We start from the raw sequence: 20,598 nt of genomic DNA on the forward strand, positions 1-20,598 counted from the left end.
GCTCCCCAGCGAGGCCTCAGGGCCTGGGGACAGGGCTGCCCAGGGGCCGCTGGGGCTTTCTGTTCCCAGGAAGCTGGAGGGATGCCCCAGCCCCAAGAGACCCCCACCCCCACCCCCCCACACACACACAGCCCTTCCCAGTTAGTTAACGCCACCATCCCAGCAGGCCCCCGGCAGCCTGGCCTGTCCCTCACCCGCCTGGGGGACGCAGTACCTGCCCCTGGTTAATTCTGCTCACATTTAGCAAACTTCCCTGTGCTGAGCACTGGCTATAGTACCCGACTGGGAGCCTCGGGGGACTAGCGGGAGACCTGGGAGGCGGTGGGGGCCCCGCCCCTCCCGGTACCCGGGGCACTGATTGGCCGCGGCCCGGGGGCTGGTCGCTGTGGGTGGGGCGCGCGGGAAGGAACCTGACTTGAGCGCAAGACGAACCTCAGTGCAGGCGCAGCCGTGGCGGTACCTGCTCTCACCGCCCTTCCCGGACCCCGGATCCCTGCGCCCCCGAAGGCCAGCGCGCACCCCACGCCCGCCAGACCCCCGCCATGCGCGGCCTCGGGCTCCTGCTGTTCACTGCGCTGGGGCTGCAGGGTGAGTGAGAGCGGGGCCCGCGCTGCCTGCACCGCCGCCTGGCTCGCGGCTCCCCGCGCGGGACTCTGGGTTCGTCTCGGGGAGTCAGCCAGTCAGCGGGGAGACACGGGCGGTGGACGCAGGGAACCTGCAAAAGGGAACTGTGTGGGTAAATGGTCAGCTGGGCGTTCCTGCGCTGGAGGAGGGCCTTGCAGGGAAGTTCAGAGTGAAGGGCTGGCTGCCCCCGCTCCATTCCAGGGCCCGGGGGTGATTGCCCACCTTTGCTGGGACCCCCAGCCTGGCGAGGAAGGGAGGATGGGGAGCGGTGGCCTGGAGCTGGGGGGTCGGGGACACCCCACGGAGTTGCCCAGCCACATGGGGACCTGACTTTTTGGGGGGACTGGCCGTGCTGCTGGCCTTTACCCCCACCCTGGCTCCCAAGAGCCTCCTGGGGTTCTGGGGTGAGGGCACTTCCTAGGCAGGCGCCCTCCCCTCGGCCTCTCTGTCCTGGAGCTTTGCCAGACAGTCTAATGGGGGCACGACCACTAACACTGGCAAGAGGAAGAATCTCGGGGGTGAGGCCGGTGGTCAGCTGGGGTCTGGGCTGTCTGGTCGGGTACGGGGCAGCTTCGAGCTCCAGTCGGGGTGAACGCTGCGGAAGAGGCTCTCACTCCGCCTTTAGACGCAGCTGAGTGATTATGGAGATGAGCGGGCAGACCCGGTTTCCCCCACCCCCCAGGGCCTGTGTGCGCCCTGGCCCCTGAGGGGGGCGGTATCTAGGCCACCCTGGGCTCCAGGTGGCAGCTGGTGAGCTCCGAGATGGGCTGGCGCTGGGCAGCGTCTGTGGGCACCGCCCAGGTGGGGGTCCTGTGGTCTAAGGCAGGGCCCCAACTCCGGCTGGGGAGCCAGACCTCAGAGTCTGTGGTAATTCCCCCAGAGAAGGGGCCGCGCACGGCAGCCTGGGAAGGGGCTCCCGGGGCGGGCGGGTGTGCTGTGCACTGCTGATCCCCCTCTCCCACAGAGGTTGCCCCCAGGGCCGCCCTGCCCCATGTGGAGCAGTACGAGGTGGTGAGGCCCCGGCGCCTGCCTGCACCCCGCGCTCGGCGGGCTCTGCCCTCCCACCTGGTAAGTCTCAGCGGGATGCTGGCCCAGGGGGTCCCCCCACCCACCCCAACCTGGGCCCTCAGAGCCCATTTCCAACTCTGAGCAGGGTGATAGCTCCCTGTGTGCCCCCGATCGTAGTAAGGGGGCTGAGGGCCAGGGGGCTTCCAGGCCTTTGGGCAGACTCCTGGGAGCTCACCTCCGCCGGAACAGCCTGCCCCCTGCCCTCAGGCCTCACCTTCTTCCGTCCTGCTCACCCTGGAGGCAGGGCTGCCTCGGGTGGCCCCGGCTGGTGCAGCCCCGTCTTCCTTTTTGGAGCCCGCGGGCCAGGGCCCCGCCCCGGTTTCACTCCCAGGGTTGACTCGCTGACACCTTTCCCGGGTGTTGGGGCCGGGCTGGGATTCCCCGGAGGTGCCTGGGGGCATTCCTGACAGGGTATGCGCCTGCTTGTTTGCATGTGAGGGTGGAGACAGCCCTGACCCTCCCTGTCCCGGGAGGCGCCGCCCACCGCCCTGGGCCCCTAGCCCCCTCTGCAGGCTCCGCACGCAAGGTCCCAGGGTCAGCTGCAGCCTGGGGGGGGCTGGAAGGGGCAAGGCCTTGCAGGAGCGGGTCCCCTGGAGCAGGGAGGGCGGCCCGGCCCCCTTGTCCCATGTCGGGGCCGGGGTCCCCCTCCCCCTCGTGGCCTGGGAGGGGCGTTGTCCTCTCCCCGCGGCCTGAGGCCCAGCTCTGGGTGCAGCTGCCCACCTGCCCCACTCCTGGGTACAGCCCAAGCCCCGCTGCCCTTCCAGGTTTGAGGTGGGCGCGGCCGGGCAGGGCCTCACCCTGGACCCCTCCCTGCCCCCTGCCCAGGGCCTGTACCCAGAGAGTGTGAGCTATGTCCTAGGGGCCCGAGGGCACACCTTCACCCTGCACCTTCGGAAGAACAGGTAAGCGCCCATCCTTCTGCCCCGCACCTCTCTGTACCAGGGGCGGCCAGGGCACCACGGTGGCTCTTTTCCAGGGACCTGGTGGGCTCGGGCTACGTGGAGACCTACACAGCAGCCAATGGCTCCCAGGTGACAGAGCAGCTGCAGAGACAGGTAGGGCCCCAGTGCTCCTGCCCCGGGCCAGCAGCGGGCGCGGGAGCCGGGTGTGGGGAGCCAGGCTTGGGAGTAGGGTCCTCACACCCCCCTCCCGCAGGACCACTGCTTCTACCAGGGCCACGTGGAGGGGCACCCGCACTCGGCCGCCAGCCTCAGCACCTGTGCCGGCCTCAGGTGGGTGCTGCGGGCCAGACGCCCCTCACCCTCCAGAGTGAGCGGGGGCCAGGAGGAAGGGGTCAGCCGGGTGCGGCAGTGGGGTCCCTGGGGCCACAGACTCAGGGTCACGCTCGTCTCTGCCCCAGGGGCTTCTTCCAGGCGGGCCCTGCTGTCCGCCTGATCGAGCCCCTGGCAGAGGCCGGGGAGGAAGGGCCGCACGCCCTGTACCTGGCGCAGCACCTGCAGCAGGAGGCTGGCACCTGCGGCGTCAATGACAGCAGCCTGGAGAGCATCCTGGGTCCGCGGGTGTCTGCAGCCCTCAGACCCCGGGTGAGTGGAGGCCCGGCCGCTCTGCTTGGGCCCGAGCGCCCCCAGACTGCTGGCTGCTCAGCGGGGAGGGGTGGGCCTGCGCCTGGCTCCGCCCCACAGCAGCAGAGCCCCCACCCCCGACGGCTCCCCCAGCGCTAGCCGGAGCGGGGGGCCAGCTCCAGGGCCCGGGAGAGGGTCAGCGTGTGGAGACTGGCTGAGGACAGGAGGGCTGTGGCTGGTGGCTGACTGGATTCTTGTCATCGCTTCCCAAAAGTGGTCAGAACCCAGAGAGACTCGCTACGTGGAGCTATTCGTGGTCACGGACAGCAAGGAGGTACCTGGGGCGGGGGCAGGGCGCAGGGGGGATGCGGGGTGGGTGCGGGGGTGTGGGGCGCAGGGGGAATGCTGGGTGGGGGGTGTAGGGGGGATGTGGGGGTGGGGTGGGTGTGGAGCCCCAGGCTGCCCGTGAGGGTCTGCCATCCTCCAGTTCCAGCGGTTTGGGAGCAGAGAGGCCGTACGTCAGCGGGTGCTGGAGGTGGTCAACCACGTGGACAAGGTGGGCGCTACTTCCACTCTGGGGGCTTCCAGCAGGGGCCGCTGGGACCCCTGGGCAGCTCCGGGCCAGCCTGACAGAAACCCCGCTGGACAGGAGGGTTGGGGCGGCTGTGGTGGCGGCCGGGCTGCAGGTAGAGCCATACGCCGGGGGAGTGGGGAGCCGGGACCCCGCCCCAGCCCTGGAGACCCCTCGCATCACAGTGAACACCGCGGGGCCTCAGGCCCTCCGCCAGCCTCACCGCTGAGCCTGCCCCTCGCGGTTCCCTGTCCTCTGACAGCTCTATCAGGAGCTCAATTTCCGCGTGGTGCTCGTGGGCCTGGAGATGTGGAATGGTGGGGACAAGATTCAGATCAGCTCCCAGCCCGACGCCACACTGGACAACTTCCTGGCCTGGCGGACTCGAGAGCTGGTGGGCCGGCAGGCGCACGACAACGTGCAGCTCATCACGTGAGCCAGCTGGGGGGCGGGGCCACGCCGCCCCTGGGGTGAGGGGCTTGGGGCGCGGGCTCCGGGGCGCCGCTCTCCAGCGGACGCTGCTCTGCTTCCTAGCGGGGTCGACTTCACCGGGACCACCGTGGGACTGGCCAAGGTGTCCACCATGTGCTCCCCGAGCTCCGGGGCTGTGAACCAGGTGCGGGGTCTGCAGGGCTCGCTGGACAGAGGCTGCAGCCGGCCGTGGGGGGCGGGGGCGGCCGTGAGGCCCGGGCCTGACGCAGAGCGCGTGAAAGGGGGCAGGGCACTCAGGTCCCCCGCTCTGCCCCTGCTGTGCCCTGGCCGCCGGGACGGCGCTGACGCTGCTACTGTTACTTGTGATAATATTACCGTGTATCTGCTGTCTGAAGAAGCCACGCTGGCGGGAGCACCGCCAAGCCTCTCAGCCTCCCTGGGGCGGACAGTGGGGGAGGAGCGGGCACTGAGGTGGGACATCAGCCCTGGGAGCAGCCCCAGCCAGCACGGCCCCCCTGCAGGACCACAGCCAGAACCCCATCGGTGTGGCGAGCACCATGGCCCACGAGATGGGCCACAACCTGGGCATGGACCACGACGAGAACGTCGCCGGCTGTTACTGCCCCGTGCCGCGGGAGGGCGGCGGCTGCGTGATGGCGGCCAGCATCGGGTGAGGCTCGGCAGTCCAGCCTGGCCCAGGGCCCCAGGCTGGGGGTGGTGTCAGCGCGCAGAGCTGGCTCCACCCACCCTCCTGATAACAGGGATGACCCCAGCTCCCGGTACCCCAGGGACCCTCCTGATAACTGGAAGCCCTCCCCCGCTCCGCCCCCAGCTCCCAGTACCCCAGGAAGTTCAGTCAGTGCAGCCAGGCCGACCTGGAGACGTTCGTGGAGAAGCCCCGCACGGCCTGCCTGGTGGACGCCCCGGACCTTGACCGGCTGGTGGGCGGCCCTGTGTGCGGAAATGGGTTCCTGGAGCGCGGGGAGCAGTGTGACTGTGGCCGTCCCGAGGTACAGAGCTGAGCACCGCCACCCTCCGCTGTCTGGGCTCGTGGGACAAGTTCCCATCTGCAGGCTGGGCGTCTGTGCCTCACCCCTGGGTGCCCTGCACACCCGGCCACACCTCCCGAAACAACCGGCAGGGCTGCTGGGTGGGAGTGACCAGTCCTCCCACGGCGGGGGCGGGGGGCCCGGTGTGCGGCCCACTTGGACCTTCGCTGTCGCCCCCTCCCCAGGACTGTCAGAACCGCTGCTGCAATGCCAGCACCTGCCTGCTGGCTGAGGGGGCCGAGTGCGCCCACGGCACCTGCTGCCACGAGTGCAGGGTGAGCCTGGGGCCCGGGCTCAGGGCAGGCGTGCGTGCTGGGGGCCTCCCGCTCCCATGCTGATCTTGGTCCCCTGGAACCAGGTGAAGCCGGCCGGAGAGCTGTGCCGCCCCGCGAAGGACCAGTGTGACCTTGGCGAGCACTGTGACGGCCAGCAGCCCACGTGCCCTGAGGACGCCTTCCGGGAGAACGGCACGCCCTGCCCAGGGGGCTACTGCTACAACGGGGCCTGCCCGACGCTGGCCCGGCGCTGCCAGGACTTGTGGGGGCCAGGTGAGGCGGGCACAGCCGCGAGACCGTCAGGGAGGCGAGGGTGGCAGCAGGTCCCAAGCCGGAGGACTGACCCGCTCCTGCCTGCAGGCTCTCGGGTGGCGGTGGAAACTTGCTTCCTCTACAGCATCTCCAAAGGCTGCGGGGCTGGGGTCCCCCTGCCATTCGGCAGGTGAGCGTCCCTCGTGGCCCAACTCCCCTGGGGCCAGGGCCTGGGATGTCCCCCTCCCTGGGGCCACAAGAAGGTCCTCTGCACAAAGGAGTCTGAGGCTGAGTCGGGGCCTCTCGGATGGCAGGGGTGGGGGGGCCGCCCTGCCCTGCCCTGCCCTGCGGGACCCTCAGCCCGAGCGTGCTGCCCTTGTAGGAGGGCGGGCCCCTGGGGCTGAGGTGTGGATGCCTGTGGCCGCCTGGGGCCTCGGAGCTCCTGGCGCGCTGAGCCTGGAGCAGGAAGCCCCGGAGAGCAGCCCCGTGCTCGTCCCTCTGTCCCCAGGGTCAACAAGTGTGGCACTCTCTTCTGTGAGGGGGGGCAGAAGGCCCCGGAACGTGAATACTGCACGCTCACCATCTCCTCAGGCGTTTGCCGGGTTATCGTCCAGGACGGCAGCACGGCGTATGAGCCGGTGCCCAAGGGCACCAAGTGCGGGGAGCAGCAGGTGGGCCGGACACGCCTCCCGGTCAGGCTGCTGGGCTCAGGGCGAGCTTGCAGGCCCCACAGCAGGGCCGTGGCGGCTGTGGGAGAAGCCCCCCGTCAGTGAACGGGTTTGAAGACAGTCTGCGAGCCCTGGGGGTGGGCGCGGGGCGGGGGGTCCTCCGGCCCTGGTGGCCGCAGACGGCTGGCTGGGCGCAGTCCTTCCCCACAGCTGAGGTTGGCCAGCAGATGACCTGCAGGCGGGCCGTCGGGAGGGTGGGCGCTGTGGCCTGCCCGCCCATGGTGGCTGATGGTGGAGACTGGGTGCTTCAAGCAGGAGTTTAGACTGGCCACCTCAGGAGACCCCCGCTGTTCTCCAGGTTTGCTGGGACGGCTTCTGCCAGGACCTCCACGTGTACAGATCCAGGAACTGCTCCGCCCGGTGCAACAGCCACGGGGTACGTGGGCCCAGGGCACAGCCCGCCACCAGCCCTCTGGGCTTGAGAGATGTGCCGGCCATGCTTGGACCCCCCGCCCCGAGGCAGACAGAGGGCCAAGGCTGGCACCCTGGGGATGTTGGGAGCTGTTGGGACCTCCCGAGGCGGGGACTGTCGGGGATGTCCCAGGTGTCAGAGCCGGTGGACACGTGGGCAGGATGGTCAGGTGTGAAGCATCTGGTTCTGAGCTCTGACACTGGGAAGGCCAGGGCCCCGGGGCTGTGCCCTCTTGTGTCCCCTCCTGGGGAGGAAAGCTCACCGCCACGCCGCCCTGCTCCCTTTGGCGATGCCTGCTTTGCTCAGCAAGCCCTGCAGTGTCTGGGAGGGCTGCGGCTATCGGCACCTGTGGTGAAGCCTTGGTAGCGGTGGTCCTAGACAGCCCGCCCGTCCTCTGTCGGGCGTCCCGAGGCCCTGACACCCGGCTGTCCCCCAGGAGTGCAACCACAAGGGTCAGTGCCACTGCCGCCCGGGCTGGGCCCCGCCCCACTGTGCAGAGCCGCTGGCCGACGCGCGTGCAGGTAGGCTGGGCGGGCCCGCGCCTCTTCACACGCTCCCAGGCCTGACGGGGTCCGGGCGGGGGTCCTGCCTTTCCTCAGACCACCTGGGCAGGGCTGAGAGGAGGCCGTGTGCCCTGAACCGTGAGGGGCCTGTGGAGAGTGTGGCCTTGCAGCCTGAGCGCACGGGTCCAGGGCGCCCACCCTGAGAGGGGAGGCCTGTCCCAGAAGGACAGCTGCAGGTGGCGCAGGCCGCTCCTAGCTGGTCCTCAACCCGCCTGGGCCCAGGGCCCGGCCTCCCAGCCCCACTGTCTCCCACTGAACACAAGGTGTGCACAGCGCTGCGGCCCCCGGGGCCTGGCCCGGCCACACCCGCGTCACTAGGGCCAAGGGCCACCCGCCACCAAGCCCCCACCCGAGGGCCGCCCACCAAGCCCCCACCCGAGGGCCGCCCACCAAGCCCCCGACCGAGGGCCACTCACTAAGTCCCCGACCGAGGGCCGCCCGCCACCAAGCCCCCACCCGAGGGCCGCCCACCAAGCCCCCGACCGAGGGCCGCCCACCAAGCCCCTGACCGAGGGCCACTCACTAAGTCCCCGACCGAGGGCCGCCCACCCACCAGGCCGCCTGCCACCAAGCCCTCAACCAAGGGCTGCCCACCAACCAGGCCACCCGCCACCAAGCCCCCGACTGGCATCCCAGGAGCCCGGAGCGCCGGTGTCATGCACCAGGTCTCGGAGCCTCAGGGCCTGGGCTTTGGGTAGCGTGGCCAGGGTTCTGGCTGTTGGCTTCGGAGCCTCAGGGCCTGGGCTTTGGGTAGCGTGGCCAGGGTTCTGGCTGTTGGCTTCGCCAAGGAGGTGGTCCCCTTGTCCCTCCTCAGCTCCGGGCTGGCCTGGCCAGGGCTGAGCTGCTGGCAGGCTCTCCCGGTCCCTGTGCCTTGAGCCAAGTCCGGCCCTGGTAACACCTGGCCTTCTGTGCCCCCACAGCCCCTGGGAGCCTCCGAACGCATGTGCTGGTGGGCGTGGGTGCCCTGGTGGTACTGGCGCTGATCCTGGCGGGCGTGCTCATCTACCGCAAGGCCCGGAGCCCAGTCCGAAGGAGGTGGGGGAGCTGTACTCTGGGCTCAGAGGACGTCAGCGTGTGCAGGGCCAGTCGCCTGCTGGCGCTGTTGGGGGGAGAGGGGACCCCATGGTGGCGGCCCCGCCCTGGGCCCCTGCCTTCTGCTGCAGGAGCAGGTTGGGCTGTGTGGACAGGTTGGTGACGAGGAAACTCAGAGAAGGCCACACTGGCGCACTGCCCGGGGGTGACACTGCCCTCTGAGCCCGCCGTGTGGGGACCTCACCCCTGGCTGCGGCAGGACACGCCTGCCAATGGCCTCCAAGCCTCCCTGCCCCGGGCCTGGCCTGACCCCAGAGCTCTCCCTGCGCAGCTGTGGCCCGCACACCCCGCAGGGCAGCTGCAGCTGAGGGGTCTGGGGCCAGGCCAGGGTCCCCACGCACAGGAGCCTCAATTCCCTGGGCTGAATCCTGAGACCAGGACACACTGACCCATCTTATTTCTCCTAGGAATGTGGCACCCAAGACGGCCATGGGACTCTCCAACCCTCTGTTCCACGAAGGGCTCAGCAAGCCTGCAAAAGGCGGGGCTCAGGCTCCCCCCGGGGGCTCCCCAGAGCTGGCCCCTTACTCCCAGCCCCACAAGCCCACAGCTTCCTCGGTGACCCCTAAGCGCCCACCCCCTGCTGTAAGCGCCAGCCGTCCCGACAGACTCCAGGCCACCCCCAGATCTCAGGTTCACGAGGCTCAGAGTGGCCTCCGTGACCCCCGTTTAGAGGTGAAACCAAGGCTCTAGGACGAGGGGTCTGAGGAGCCGCCTCAGCGGGGAGCGGAATCGAGCCTGAGGCTCAGTCTCTGCAGCGTCCATCCCAGGATGGTCTGGAGGCCCAGAGGCCTGTGCTGCTGCCAGACCTCCGTGTGACCCCAGGGCCGGGGGAGGGGCCAGAACCCTGGGTCCTCAGCGGCTAGGGGGCAGCTCTGAGCCAGGCCCCTCTGGGGATGGTTGCCCTGGGAGACCCAGGCTCACGCCTGCTCCCTTCAGCCTCCAGGCTCCCTTCAGCCTCCAGCCGCCAAGGCCAGCCCGCCGTCCCCGCTTCCTGTGTACCCGCCGCAGGCCCCGGGCCAGGTGAGCAGGGAGGGGGCACAGCACGGGCCCTGGGGGAGGAGGGTCTGTGTCTGCACTTGGTGGGCCAGGCGCACAGTCTGGCATCCCAGCGAGGGCATAAACAGCACCCAGGAGGCCTGGGGGTTCTGACCAGTCCTCCCCATTCCCAGCAGCTCAGACCCGCTCCTCCTGCCAAACCCCTTCCGGTGCTGAAGCCAAAGCAGGTGAGAGGGCCGTGGGGGAGCAGCTCAGGGGCGCTGTGGGCCCCGCCTCCCTTCTTTCGAGGCTTCCACGGTTTGGGAAAGGTCTCTCCCAAACTTGAGTCACTGGTGCCCCAGCAGGCCCCCTGCCTTGGGGCGCGTGTGGGAGGCCCTTCTACCCACTGTGAGGTCTGGCTCTGGTGGGTCGCCTCCATTGCTGGGAGCACTGCTGAGGGTCCTACACACCCCTGGACACACTCTCACCTCCCCGCAGGCGGGGGCTCCCCTGCTCTGACAGATGGTGAGGCCCAGAAGACCAGGCTTTCTCTGCCCTCCTGGGGCGGGGCTTTGCCACCAGGCGTCCTGTGGGCCCGTGTCAGCCTGTCCGTCCCGGTGGTGTGAGCTCATCGCCGGTTGCAGCGGTGTCACTGTTAGAGCCCTCCTCCCTTTGTGGTTAAAGCTTGGAGGTGTTTGGAGAGACACCAGCCCGGTTCCTCCTCAGGCCAACCCACGGGGCCTCTGTTGGTGGATCTCGCCTGGGACAACCGTTACTGCAGTGTCTATTCAATGAAGACTGAATATTTCTCTTTTCTTTTTAACTTTTCACGTTGAGTTAATTTTAGAGTTACAGTAAAATTACAAGAAAAAGTCTTTATATAAAGTTTTAGGAGGGGTTTTGACAGGCCAAACAGGGACGGGGGAGTTAGGCAGACAGATTTCCAGCCCAAGAAGTGGAGGCAGCCAGGGAACTGTGCTGGAGAAGAAAGTGCAGGCCGCCCCCATCCCTCAGCCCCCAGCCCCTTAGCAGGGCCCTCCGGGTGCTGGGCCACACCCCACCCTGGCCTGGGCTGAGCAGGGCTCCTGCTACAGACCTTCCTTCCCCACCCCAGACAAGGTTGCCCCTGGAAAGCTGAAATGCAAACAAACGCACCTTTTAGTGGCGAATCCTTGGTTTTAGACCTTCCAAAGACCCATATTTTGGCAATTTAAGAGCTTTTCCTGGGTAGTGTTGGGGTGGGATGAGGCGGGGAGTTGAGGGAAGGGGGCAGGGTGGTGAGATGACCCGACAGGCCCAGGAATGGGCGCCCTGCCACGCTTGGGTTTCATTCAAAGGTGGTACCAGCCAGGGCAGGGACCGTGTTGAAGGCAATTTTCTGTAGAGAGAGCTCAGAGAAGCCTGCAGGCCAGTCCGGGGCCGAGCACAGCACCCAGGGAACTTCCTAGAAGTGCTGGGCAGACAGCGCCCGGGCACTGCCAGCCATCAGCTGTGTCTCCGTCCTCCCAGGTCATCAAGCCGACCTGTGCTCCCCCGATGCCACCCATCAAGCCTGGAGCGAGAGGGGCCCAGCCTGGACCCACTCAGGTGAGGCACTCACTGCCAGATCAGTGCCCACTGGGTGGGGCAGAGCTCGCTCGCTTCCCCACAAGAGGCCGTAATCTCTGCTCTGTACTCTGTCAGAGGACTTCTCAGTGCTTACTGCTTCTTCCGGCTGCTAACGTCTTTTTCTGCGCTGGTGTAAGTACGGAAGTCTACTGCTTCTGGATAGAGAATAGACTTCTTGATAAAGCATCAGCTGTTAATATCCAGGGCTGTTGCCACTCTGAGCAGAGTCATGTTTTTGGATGAAATGAGGATCCAAATTTTAAGAAAAGTAAAAGGAAGTTAGATTCAGTTGTGCTCTTTGTAGTAGATGGTCTTTACTATCGGTTTTTTTCCTTCCCCAAGGGAGCTGCTGACCCGAAGGTTGCTCTGAAACCCCCTGTCCAGAGGAGGTGATGGGGCCCAAGCTCAAAGCACCCTCAGGGGCATCTGTGCACCTGTCTGGATGTTGCGTGTGGTCTTGTGACCTCGCCAGCAGCAACAGCAGCAGCAGATGCAGCCGCCTGGCCCCAGGCCCTCCACCCCATCAGGGCCTGAGTCCTCTCTGAACTGTCCTAAGAGAAGAGCCAGCTCCTAAGGGCCAAGATCACTCTTTGGTGTCTCAAGGTCACAGCCTAGGGCCTCTGGACCCGGCACTCCCTGGCTGGGCCCAGGACTCCCAGCTGGGCCATCGGCTGCTGTCCTGACCTGGGGAAGGAGGTTGGGGGAGGCCAGCCCCTCCTCAACCACGTGTGTCTTCAGACGGCCACTGGTGTCTTATCTGGGTCCCTGAAAACCTCAGGTGCACCTTCAGCAGGGCTCAAAAATTTAATAAAAAGTTTCTATTTTACGATTAAATTATTGATCAAGTTTTAAATGACGGAAAGTTTTTACTAGATCAGCGTAAAGTGTTGCATGCGAAACAATGTGGAATTTAATTTATAAGACGGAAGAGTTCAACGCTTGTTAAAACAGAAGTCTACTGTCGATGCCTGGACGGCAGCGCGCCGGGCCCGCCGGCCCTTCACCGTCTCGGGGACCCCCCAACCTCACCGCGTCGGGTCTGGCTTTCCGCCCCGACCCCGAGCCTCCGGCGGGCACCCAGCGGGCCCGCGCCCTCACCTGCGCCCCGCCCTTCCGGTCCCGGCCCTTCCGGCCCCTCCCGGAATTCCGGTCCCACAGGCGCTTCCGGCGCCGTCGCCCGGCAACGGCCTAACAGCTGGCCGCGCCGCGCCGCGCCGGCCGCCCCCATGCTGGACGCTGCCAGGCCGCGCCCCCCGGCCCCGCCGCCGCTGCCGCCCGGCGCCCTCCACCGTCTCTACGCCTGGCTGGACGCGCTGCCGCCCAGCCGCCGCAAGCGCCACCTGGCCCGGGACTTTAGCGACGGCGGTGAGGGGCCGGGGGGCCTGCCCGGGCGTCCAGGCCGAGAGCCCAGCGCTCGTCCTCCTCGGCCAGCGGGAGCCCCGGGGCCTGGTTGGCGGGACGGCCAGGCGAAGGCCGCGGCCCGGGCAAGGTCCCCGCCCCTGGGCTCCCTGCGAAGCCGGGGCGTCAAGGCCCCCGGGGAGGGGCGGGAGAGCCGCTGCCTCGATGGCCCTGGGAGGAGGAGTGGGGCGGCAAGGTGGGGCGGGGGGAGGGGGGCAGGAGTTCCTCACGCCCCGCCCCCGCCTGCCCCGGGGGTCCCCTAGCAGCTCCTTGGAGCCCGCTGGCCCTCACGGTCCTCCCGCCGGGGCGCCCACACCCTGCGGGGGCTCCCCGGGACCCCTGTCTATCCTCCTCCGTGTGGAGGCCCTGGGGGACGAATATGCAAATATCCGGGGCCCCTCGGCTCGCCCCACACCCCTGCCCGCCCCGCCCCAGTGATGCTGGCGGAGGTCGTGAAGCTCTTTGGCCCCCGGCTCGTGGACCTGCACAAGTACGTCCCCACCTGCAACACCGGCCAGAAGCGCAGCAACTGGAGCGTTCTCAACAAGCGGGGCTCCGAGCGGGGCTTTCCGCCCCGCCTTCCCTGCTGGGCCCGCTCCTCGCTCCCCAAGGCGGGCCTGCATGGGCGGCCCCCACCCTGTGGACAGGTTCTCAGGCTGTGTCCCTGCCGTGGGCTTCCCTGATACTCTGTCCAGTTCCACTTGAGGCTCCTGGGGGCTCCCCACCAAGAGGCCAGCAACAGTCACCGTGAGACACACTCTGCAGGGCATTATCCTGCTCACTCACCTCGCCTCTCATGCACTCACCCGCCAAAAATTCTGGGTGACAGGCTGCTCAGGCCCAGCGAGTCAGAGGGAAGACGGATAAGTGAGGAGATGGGGCCAGCGTCAGTTGTGACAAGTCACGTGAGGACACTGAGGCAGGAGCACAGGAAGTGACAGGGAGCAGCCTGAGGGCGGCCACCTGGGTCTTTGCGAGGCTGCAGTGGGGAGGGCATGCGGAGCCACCAAGGGCCCTTGGAGGACACTGCCCGAGGGCACAGTGCCTTAGCCGGCTTGAGGCCTGGCAGGTTCTGGTGGGACTTACTCGGAGGGGAGAGAGACTGGGGGAGTTGGAGGTGGGGTGGGCGGCTGCCCCCACCCCCAAAGCCTGGAGAGGTGGCAGCTGCAGGCAGACCTGTGAGAAGTCAGGCTCTGAGCGCTTGGGAGGTGAGCCGAGGCGCCTCAGGAGGATGAGCGCTGCCTAGGGAGGTGGCAGCGGGCCGGGGACTCAGCTGGCCTGAAGGCACAGCACTCTGTGCCCCGTGAGCCCCGGGTGGCGACCGGGAACGAGATGGCCCCAGGCCCCTGTGGGTGCGGGGGCCGGAAGGCACCCCAGTCCAGCCGCTCCGCACGAGGTGGGCGTCCCCACCTGGCCTCTGGTCTCAGGGCTGCACCTGCTGCCTCTGCAGGAAAGTCTTCCACAAGTTGGGTCTCAGTGTCTCAGGAAGAGATCCGAAAGGTGATCGTCAACACCCCTGGGGCCATCGAGCCCATCCTGTGTGCAGTGAGGGACAAGGTGGAGGCCGCGAGGACCCGCCCGGCATGGCTGGACACGTGGGTACCATCATGTGGCCATGGCCTCTGCTGTGTTGGGACACGGGCTCGTTGCCTGCCGATGAGAGTAAAACCAGGAAGTAAGTGGGGGCGAAGCCCCGTGTCCCCGTGCCCAACTGGCCTGCATCCCTTTTCAGAAGCGCTTGGGTCCAGACCGTGCCCCCTCCTCCAGGGAGCCCGTCCCCCTGCCCATCTGTGACAGGGAGACGCCGGCAGGCCTGCGGACAAGGACAGAGTCAGCCTCTTCCGGGGGTCTCACGGCACAACGCTGGAGCCCCTTGCAGGAAGCAGGACGCTCTAGTGGTGACGCTGGTGGGTGGGGCTCGCCTCCCCTGCACAGGCTGGGGGTGTCCAGACCGCCCCCCCACCCCCGCCCCGTGTGGGGGCCTGTGCCCGGCAGACCACCCTGCCCCCCGCGGGGGTGGCACCCAGGGGGAGGGGTGCGCCTTGCTCAGAGGGAGCCCCGCTCCCGTCACCCCCGCAGGGGCCCTGCCCACAGGCGCCAAGTGGCTGTCGTTCAGGCTCAGGGGTCAGGCTCAGGGGTCGCGTCTCTGAATGAGGAAGCCGTTCAGAGGTGTGGCGGCTGCACTTGCGGACCAGCTCAGGCCCGACATGGCCACAACGCACAGCCCCTACCCGAGCTGGAGGCCGGAGCTGACGTGTCCGGTGGTCTCGCAGGCCTGCTGAGCCTCTCAGTGCACTCTGGGGCAGAGACCCATTGGAGTCAGAGGGCTCCGGAGAAGATGGGCCACTGTGCATGCAGAGGGTGGGCTCCGGGTTGAACCCTCTGCACCGCCCTCACTGGCCCGCCTGCCCGCCCGCTAAAGGCCCGTGCCTGCCTTTCTGTTTTCCAGCCGGGGAGCCCTGGCAGCACCTGGACCCTGGGCTGCCGCAGCGGCTGCTGGAGGAGAAGGAGCGGGTGCTGGCAGTCCTGCGGGGGACCGTCAAGGTGCAGGCCTGGGCGGCCTCCAAGTAGCTTGGCCCAGCATGCGGCGAGGCAGGGGCAGCCAGGCGGGGCCCCTGACCGGGGGAGCCCGTGAGTGTATCCCAGAGATACCCAGAAGCAGAGGGGAAAGTACAGTGGGCCACCACCCCTCGGAGACTGACCAACCAGCCTTGCCTGTCATCAGACACCAGAGACCACGAGTCAGGGGCTGCAGACTCACAGGCCTTGCCACCCAGACATACTAGACAGCAGGCTCGAGGGCCCTGGGGCCCAGTCAGGGAGCAGAAGGCAGCTCCCTGAGACGCAAGCCTGGTTCTGGGGCGCTCGCCTTGTTCTGGGCGAGCCTGTTCCCCCTCTCGCTCAGGGTCTCCAGCACTCCCGGGTTCAGGAGGTGCCTGGGTGTCACTGCCATTCAGCAACCCCTGCGTGCTCTTTCAGCAACCCCTGCGTGCTCTGGCTGGGCGTCCAGGCTGCATGTTTGGACCTGGGACAGTGGGGGGTGGGGCGTGCAGGCCACTCAGCCTCGGTGTCGGAGGAGCTGTAGAAATGGTGATGACAAAGCGCTTCCTGCTGGCTCTGCGAGTCTTGATGCAGCTTTTTTGAGGAAGCAGGAAGGTGGCGTCATCCTGTGGTTTGCATCTGCTGGATGGCAGGGAGGAAGCCCTGTCTCAGCAAGGCCCCTTGCCGCCCTCATTCCCTGCGCGGTCTGGGCCGTATGCTGACACGGAGGCACGGCCACCGTGGGCCGCAGAACAGCAGGGTTTGAACCGCACGGCGGTGTTCACTAGATGGGCACCAAGGCGCTGTGGTCTGCGCTGCAGACCCGACGGGGAGGGGCTTGCGGCTCCCCCCGCCACCAGATTGATCAAGGACCAACCGCGTTTGATTCTTGAAACCCAGAGGGCAAGACAGCTCACCTGCTGTCTGGGTGACACAGTTGAGTTCCGCTTCCGTGACCGTCACTGACGTCAGATAGAACAGATGTGGGGGTGGGGGGCGTGGAGGGGCAGCATCCCAGGGCTGACGAGGGGGGGGGCCAGCCATGCCGGGGTCCAAGCCTGCAGCATCAGCTGAAACAAGGCAGCGTCCAGCCTCGGGACGCCCCTACCCTTCATGCTCACCGCCGAGGGGCAGTGCGGCCAGCCATGGCATGCTGGAGCTCAGGGCCCTCGGAGGGTCGGTCTCCTGAGACGCTGGCCCCCTGCCTCAGCCAGCGGGAGCCCTCTGTCCTCTGGACACGCGTTCGGGGGCAGACGAACTTCCAGATCTGTTCACTCTTACTGTTGGGGCGTGGCGGGCGCTCTCCTTCCAGGAGGGGAGTTTGCGCCCTGGCCTTGCTTGGGGGAGGCTGGGGGGCAGTGGCTGTGCGTGAAGACAGCTGAGCAGGAGCGCTGGGCGGGCGGTCCTTGACCGTCTGTCTGCCTGGGGACGTGTTCTCGGCCATTTCCCTTCAGGAGTGACCCCTGCACGTGAGGCTGTCCCCTCGGCAGGCTTGCTCCGAGGACCTGGCCTGGCCCGGCTGAGCCGCTGGGCAGGGCTGCAAAGGGAACGGGCCAGGAGGCTCCTTGGGTCTCAGGCAGCCCCTCCCTCTCCTGGCCTGTCCTCTATCACCTGGGGTCTCAGGCTCATTTCAGGGACCCACGTTTCTGCCCAGAGTGGCCTGCTTGAGGGCCTTTGGTCTGATTGCTGACGGTGTGGCCTTTAAGGGGGCTGGCTAGACACTCAGCCTGGGGCTGAAGCTGCCCGCCGCAGGAGTGTGGACAGGCGTCCCTCGGGTGTGTGTTCCTGCAGGTTCTGCAGATGAAGGTGGCCAGGCTGGAGCACCCGGTGAAACTAAAGGACCAGCGGGTCAGAGCGCTCACGCGACGGGGGGACCAGCCCCAGGGAGGGGGCACCCGGGGCCAGAAGGGCCCCCTCCCCTGTCCACCAGACTCCGACCTCGAGCCCACTTGGAAATCCCCTAGACTGGGTGTTTCTGGGTGTGGCAACGCACTGTCCATCAGACGTGGAGCAACCGAGGAGGACCCGAGCCAGCGTGTCCACAAGCAGAGGCCTGGCCCCTCCTGACTGCACATCCCGGGTGCCCAGCCGATGTGGCCTGAGGTTCCCCTGCTGCCCCCCACCCCCCCGCCTCCTCCCCACCAAGAAGACCAGTTTGGACATGAAGATGGGTCTGGTTCCCTGGAGCCCCTGAGCGTCCCAGCGTCACTGTGAACGTGGAGCATCTGCGGGCAGTTGTGTGCTGAGGGCGGTGGGGTGGGGGCAGCGTCTCGAGTCAGCCAACCTGCTGTCCCGGGGGCCCCGTGGAAACAGCTCGCGGGAGGTTGTGCTCCCTGAAGGGTGCCTGTGGGGACCTCACAGTGGTCACCCGACATGGCCAGTCACCCCTCCTTGCTCTGGAGGTTTTGGGGGTCAGAGCAGTGCCAGGACGGGCTCCCCCCAGTGTATGTGGGGCCCTGGCCCTGGGTGGGGCCATCAGGGTGGGGGCCAGGGAGTCCTGAGATGCCGAGGTTGGGGGCAAGGGACTGTGTCCTGTCTGTCCTGTGTCCTGGCACTTGCGCCTTCCTGCTCCAGCATCCAGGGTACTCCCTCCCCACCCCGCCCCCAACAACTGACTCACTGGCCCCCCTTCCCCGTATGCACTCACACGCCCCGGGGCCCCTGCAGGGTTTCAGGAAGCAGCGTCAGAGCAGAAACCTCCATCGGTTTCGGAGCTGCTCTGAGTCAGCCCATGTCCTCCCTGAGTCAGACGTGCAGCCCTGACCCCACAGCACAGATCCGGCCCCCAGGCTTGGAGGGACCCGGGGTTTGAGGCGGAGGGTCTGCTTCCCCAGGAGGGGCCATGGAGGCTGGTTGGGGGGGTCGCCCAGGAGGGGCCATCTCTCAGATTTCTCCTGGGCACAACCTCGCCCCTGGAGAGAAGCCCCAGGATGTGTCTGGGGGCAGGTCCGGGTTGCCCGCTGTGGGATCCAGGCTGCAAGCAGCCCCCACCGCTCCAGCATCAGGAGCCACAGAGGGAGACGGGCTCCACAGCCCAGAGCTCAAAGTGTCTCGGGTCCAGGGGCAGGAGCGGGCTCAACAGGAAACAAGGCCGGGGGGCCTGTGGAGGACCATGCCCCCCACCCTGCCAGCTGAAGGCTCCATGCCACCCGCAGGGACAGGAACGCAGAGGAGCAGCCAGGGTGGGGGTCAGGCACAGGGCACACTGATTCAGCCTGGCCGGTGGCCAGATGGCTGTGTGCTGGGCGGTGGGTTATGGGCAGAGCTGGCCAGGCCTGGGCCCTGGGGAGACGCAGAGGCAGGCTGTCCCTGGAAGAACATGAGGTGAGGCTGCTCTGTGGCCACCCGCTGACCCGAGCTGCTCGTGCCATCCACTCACTGCTGCTGGCCAGGGGCAGCTGTCTGCTGTTAGAGGCCTGGTGAACTCACTGTGAGCTCACCCCAGCTTTCCCCTTGAACGGTGGGTGCAGAGACAGCCCCTGGGGGTTAATGATGTTGAAGTCAGGCTGCCCTGCCCCTCCCGCAACCAGGACGCAGACACCAGGGCCTGTTAGGTGTCTGCCTCCACGGGTGTGGGTGGACACCCGGCGCCCGGCGAGTCATCTGGCAGATCTTTTTGCACCCGTTATTTTATGATTTTAAAACATTTTTAGGGGAGACCCTTGGAGGTGCAGAGGTGTGAATGACAGCCTGCAGGCCCACAGGGATGCCCCCTGCCCAGGGTGGGCAGAGGCAGCCTGCCCCTGGGCCTCCCCAGTCTCCTCCGCGAAACGCGGCCGCCGCTGCCGTAGAGGTGCTGAGGAGGCCACGCCCTCACTACCCCTGAGGCCCCCAGGCTGGTCCAAGGACGGCCCCGTGTGGCCAGGGCAGGAATCACGCCCTCCTGAGTCTGAGTGAACTCCGCGAGTTGGTGATGGACAGGGAGGCCTGGCGTGCTGCGATTCATGGGGTGGCAAAGAGTCGGACACGACTGAGCGACTGAACTGACCCTCCTTAAAAATGGCAAGAGGCTGTGATGCGGGGCTGGAGCCCTGGTGACCTTCCTGCTGCAGAGGACTGGAGGGCTCTATGCTAATTCCCGTGTCAGCCAGAAACCCTCCAGGCCTCCACCCACCTGAACGCAGGTGAGCGGTGTGGACTGCACCACGGAGCCCGCAGTGTAGACAGAAACGCCAGTGGCCTCCAGGCCTGTGGGAGCTCCTGGCCTCCCCCCGCTGCCCCCATGATGCCCTCCCCAGCTTGGCACGTCTGTTTCCGTGATTTCTGAAGCAACTGATCCGGCCTTTCCTTCCCAGATGGGTTTCGAGTGAGTGCCACCGACGCTGGGGAGATGCTGGCCATGGCGAGCTGGACGTGCTGCTGTGGACGCGGCTGGGGGCGGGGGGCGCCCACGGGGCTGCTACAGAGGAAGGTCCTCCCGACGGGGTGGGCGGTGCTGGGGCCGCGACCTTCCCGGAAGCCCCGCCCTGCCCACGTGGCACGCCGCAGTCCAGCGGGAAGGGGGGCCTGGGGCGAGGGACCGCGCCCCTGAAACAGCCTGGAGGTGGGATGAGAACAGGCGGACGTGTGGGAGGAGGGCCCTTGGGAGCCCAGCAAGGCTGACTTCTGAGCAAAGGCGTGAAGAAAGCGAGAGGCTGCAGCTCAGACGCGGCGCAGCGGGGCAGAGGCCGGGCACGGGCGGCGCACGAGGCGTCGGGGGTGGCGGGGTGCGAGGCTGAGGCTGCGAAGATCGGGGCTGCAGCGCCTCTGAGGCGGCCCGAGCTCCTGGGCATTGCTGATGCCTCAACGGCTAGGGCTCCAGCAGGCAGGGGCGCGGGTGCTTGACCACAGGGCCATAGAGCCATCCTGGAGGGTGGGGTGGGGGTGGACCCCGGGCTTCCCGCTCCCGGGCTTCAAGGCTGAGAGCGAGCCAGGCCGCGTTTCTACTCCGCAAGGTGCAGCAGCGGGGCCTGATGATGTGGATGTATTGAGTGTTCTCTGACACGTGAGAAGCACCTTTCCAGAGGAAAAACACCCTAGCTGCACAAAATGTGTGAGAAGTGAACTAGCGACAGCTTGCATGAAACCATCGCAAATTGTAAGGTAATTATTCTCCAAATAAAAAGTATATTGAAAAACTGACCTAGAGGTTCACCCAGAACATAAAGTTTGTTTAGTTCAAACAGTATAAGTGTTAGTCACTCAGCCCTACTCTTTGAAACCTCAGGGACTGTAGCCCGCCAGGCTGCTCTGTCCATGGAATTCTCCAGGTGAGGATACTAGAGTGGGTTGCCATTCCTTTCTTAGGGATCTTCTAGATCCAGGGATCAAACCTGAGTCACCTGCATTGCAGGCAGATTCTTTACTGTCTGAGCCACCAGGGAAGTCCTGTTTAGCTCAAAGCTTTGATTAAATTCAGGTAGTAAATTAGTGCGGATTCAATGGCATCCCACTCCAATACTCTTGCCTGGAAAATCCCATGGACAGAGGAGCCTGGTAGGCTGC

The 20,598-nt window shown here is 66.8% G+C and overlaps 2 protein-coding genes across 13 annotated transcripts; both read left to right on the forward strand.

Annotated features, from left to right (window-relative positions):
• The first annotated feature begins 314 nt into the window (after positions 1-314).
• Positions 315-12,014, forward strand: ADAM8 (ADAM metallopeptidase domain 8). 6 transcript variants are annotated; one of them, XM_070363551.1, is made up of 24 exons: positions 318-588; positions 1,589-1,692; positions 2,518-2,594; positions 2,669-2,747; positions 2,848-2,924; positions 3,053-3,236; positions 3,490-3,549; positions 3,703-3,771; positions 4,049-4,218; positions 4,321-4,402; positions 4,740-4,888; positions 5,051-5,228; positions 5,453-5,542; positions 5,626-5,815; positions 5,903-5,984; positions 6,303-6,465; positions 6,821-6,898; positions 7,371-7,455; positions 8,418-8,532; positions 8,997-9,174; positions 9,529-9,612; positions 9,762-9,815; positions 11,077-11,154; positions 11,518-12,014. In XM_070363551.1, exons 1-24 carry the CDS (start codon positions 543-545, stop codon positions 11,566-11,568), a joined length of 2,523 nt encoding a protein of 840 aa, XP_070219652.1. In that variant the 5' UTR covers positions 318-542; the 3' UTR covers positions 11,569-12,014. The 6 variants fall into 6 exon arrangements, 3 of the variants coding, with proteins under 3 accessions (XP_070219652.1, XP_070219654.1, XP_070219653.1); XM_070363552.1 differs by having other exon boundaries at positions 320-588; positions 9,765-9,815; XM_070363553.1 differs by lacking the exon at positions 9,762-9,815.
• A 315-nt stretch (positions 12,015-12,329) lies between these two features.
• On the forward strand, positions 12,330-17,247 carry LOC138985799 (sperm flagellar protein 1-like). Of its 7 annotated transcripts, none has more exons than XM_070363575.1 (6): positions 12,334-12,540; positions 14,024-14,248; positions 14,371-14,480; positions 15,023-15,204; positions 16,906-16,962; positions 17,079-17,196. In XM_070363575.1, the coding sequence occupies exons 1-5, from the start codon at positions 12,402-12,404 to the stop codon at positions 16,916-16,918; spliced, it is 669 nt and encodes a 222-aa protein (XP_070219676.1). In that variant the 5' UTR covers positions 12,334-12,401; the 3' UTR covers positions 16,919-16,962; positions 17,079-17,196. The 7 variants fall into 7 exon arrangements, with proteins under 7 accessions (XP_070219677.1, XP_070219676.1, XP_070219678.1 ...); XM_070363577.1 differs by having other exon boundaries at positions 15,023-15,117; XM_070363573.1 differs by having other exon boundaries at positions 12,403-13,063; positions 15,023-15,117; positions 17,079-17,247.
• The last annotated feature ends 3,351 nt before the right edge of the window (positions 17,248-20,598 follow it).

The sequence above is a fragment of the Bos mutus genome, chromosome 26 (assembly GCF_027580195.1).
Source record: "Bos mutus isolate GX-2022 chromosome 26, NWIPB_WYAK_1.1, whole genome shotgun sequence".
Classification (NCBI taxonomy): domain Eukaryota; kingdom Metazoa; phylum Chordata; class Mammalia; order Artiodactyla; family Bovidae; genus Bos; species Bos mutus.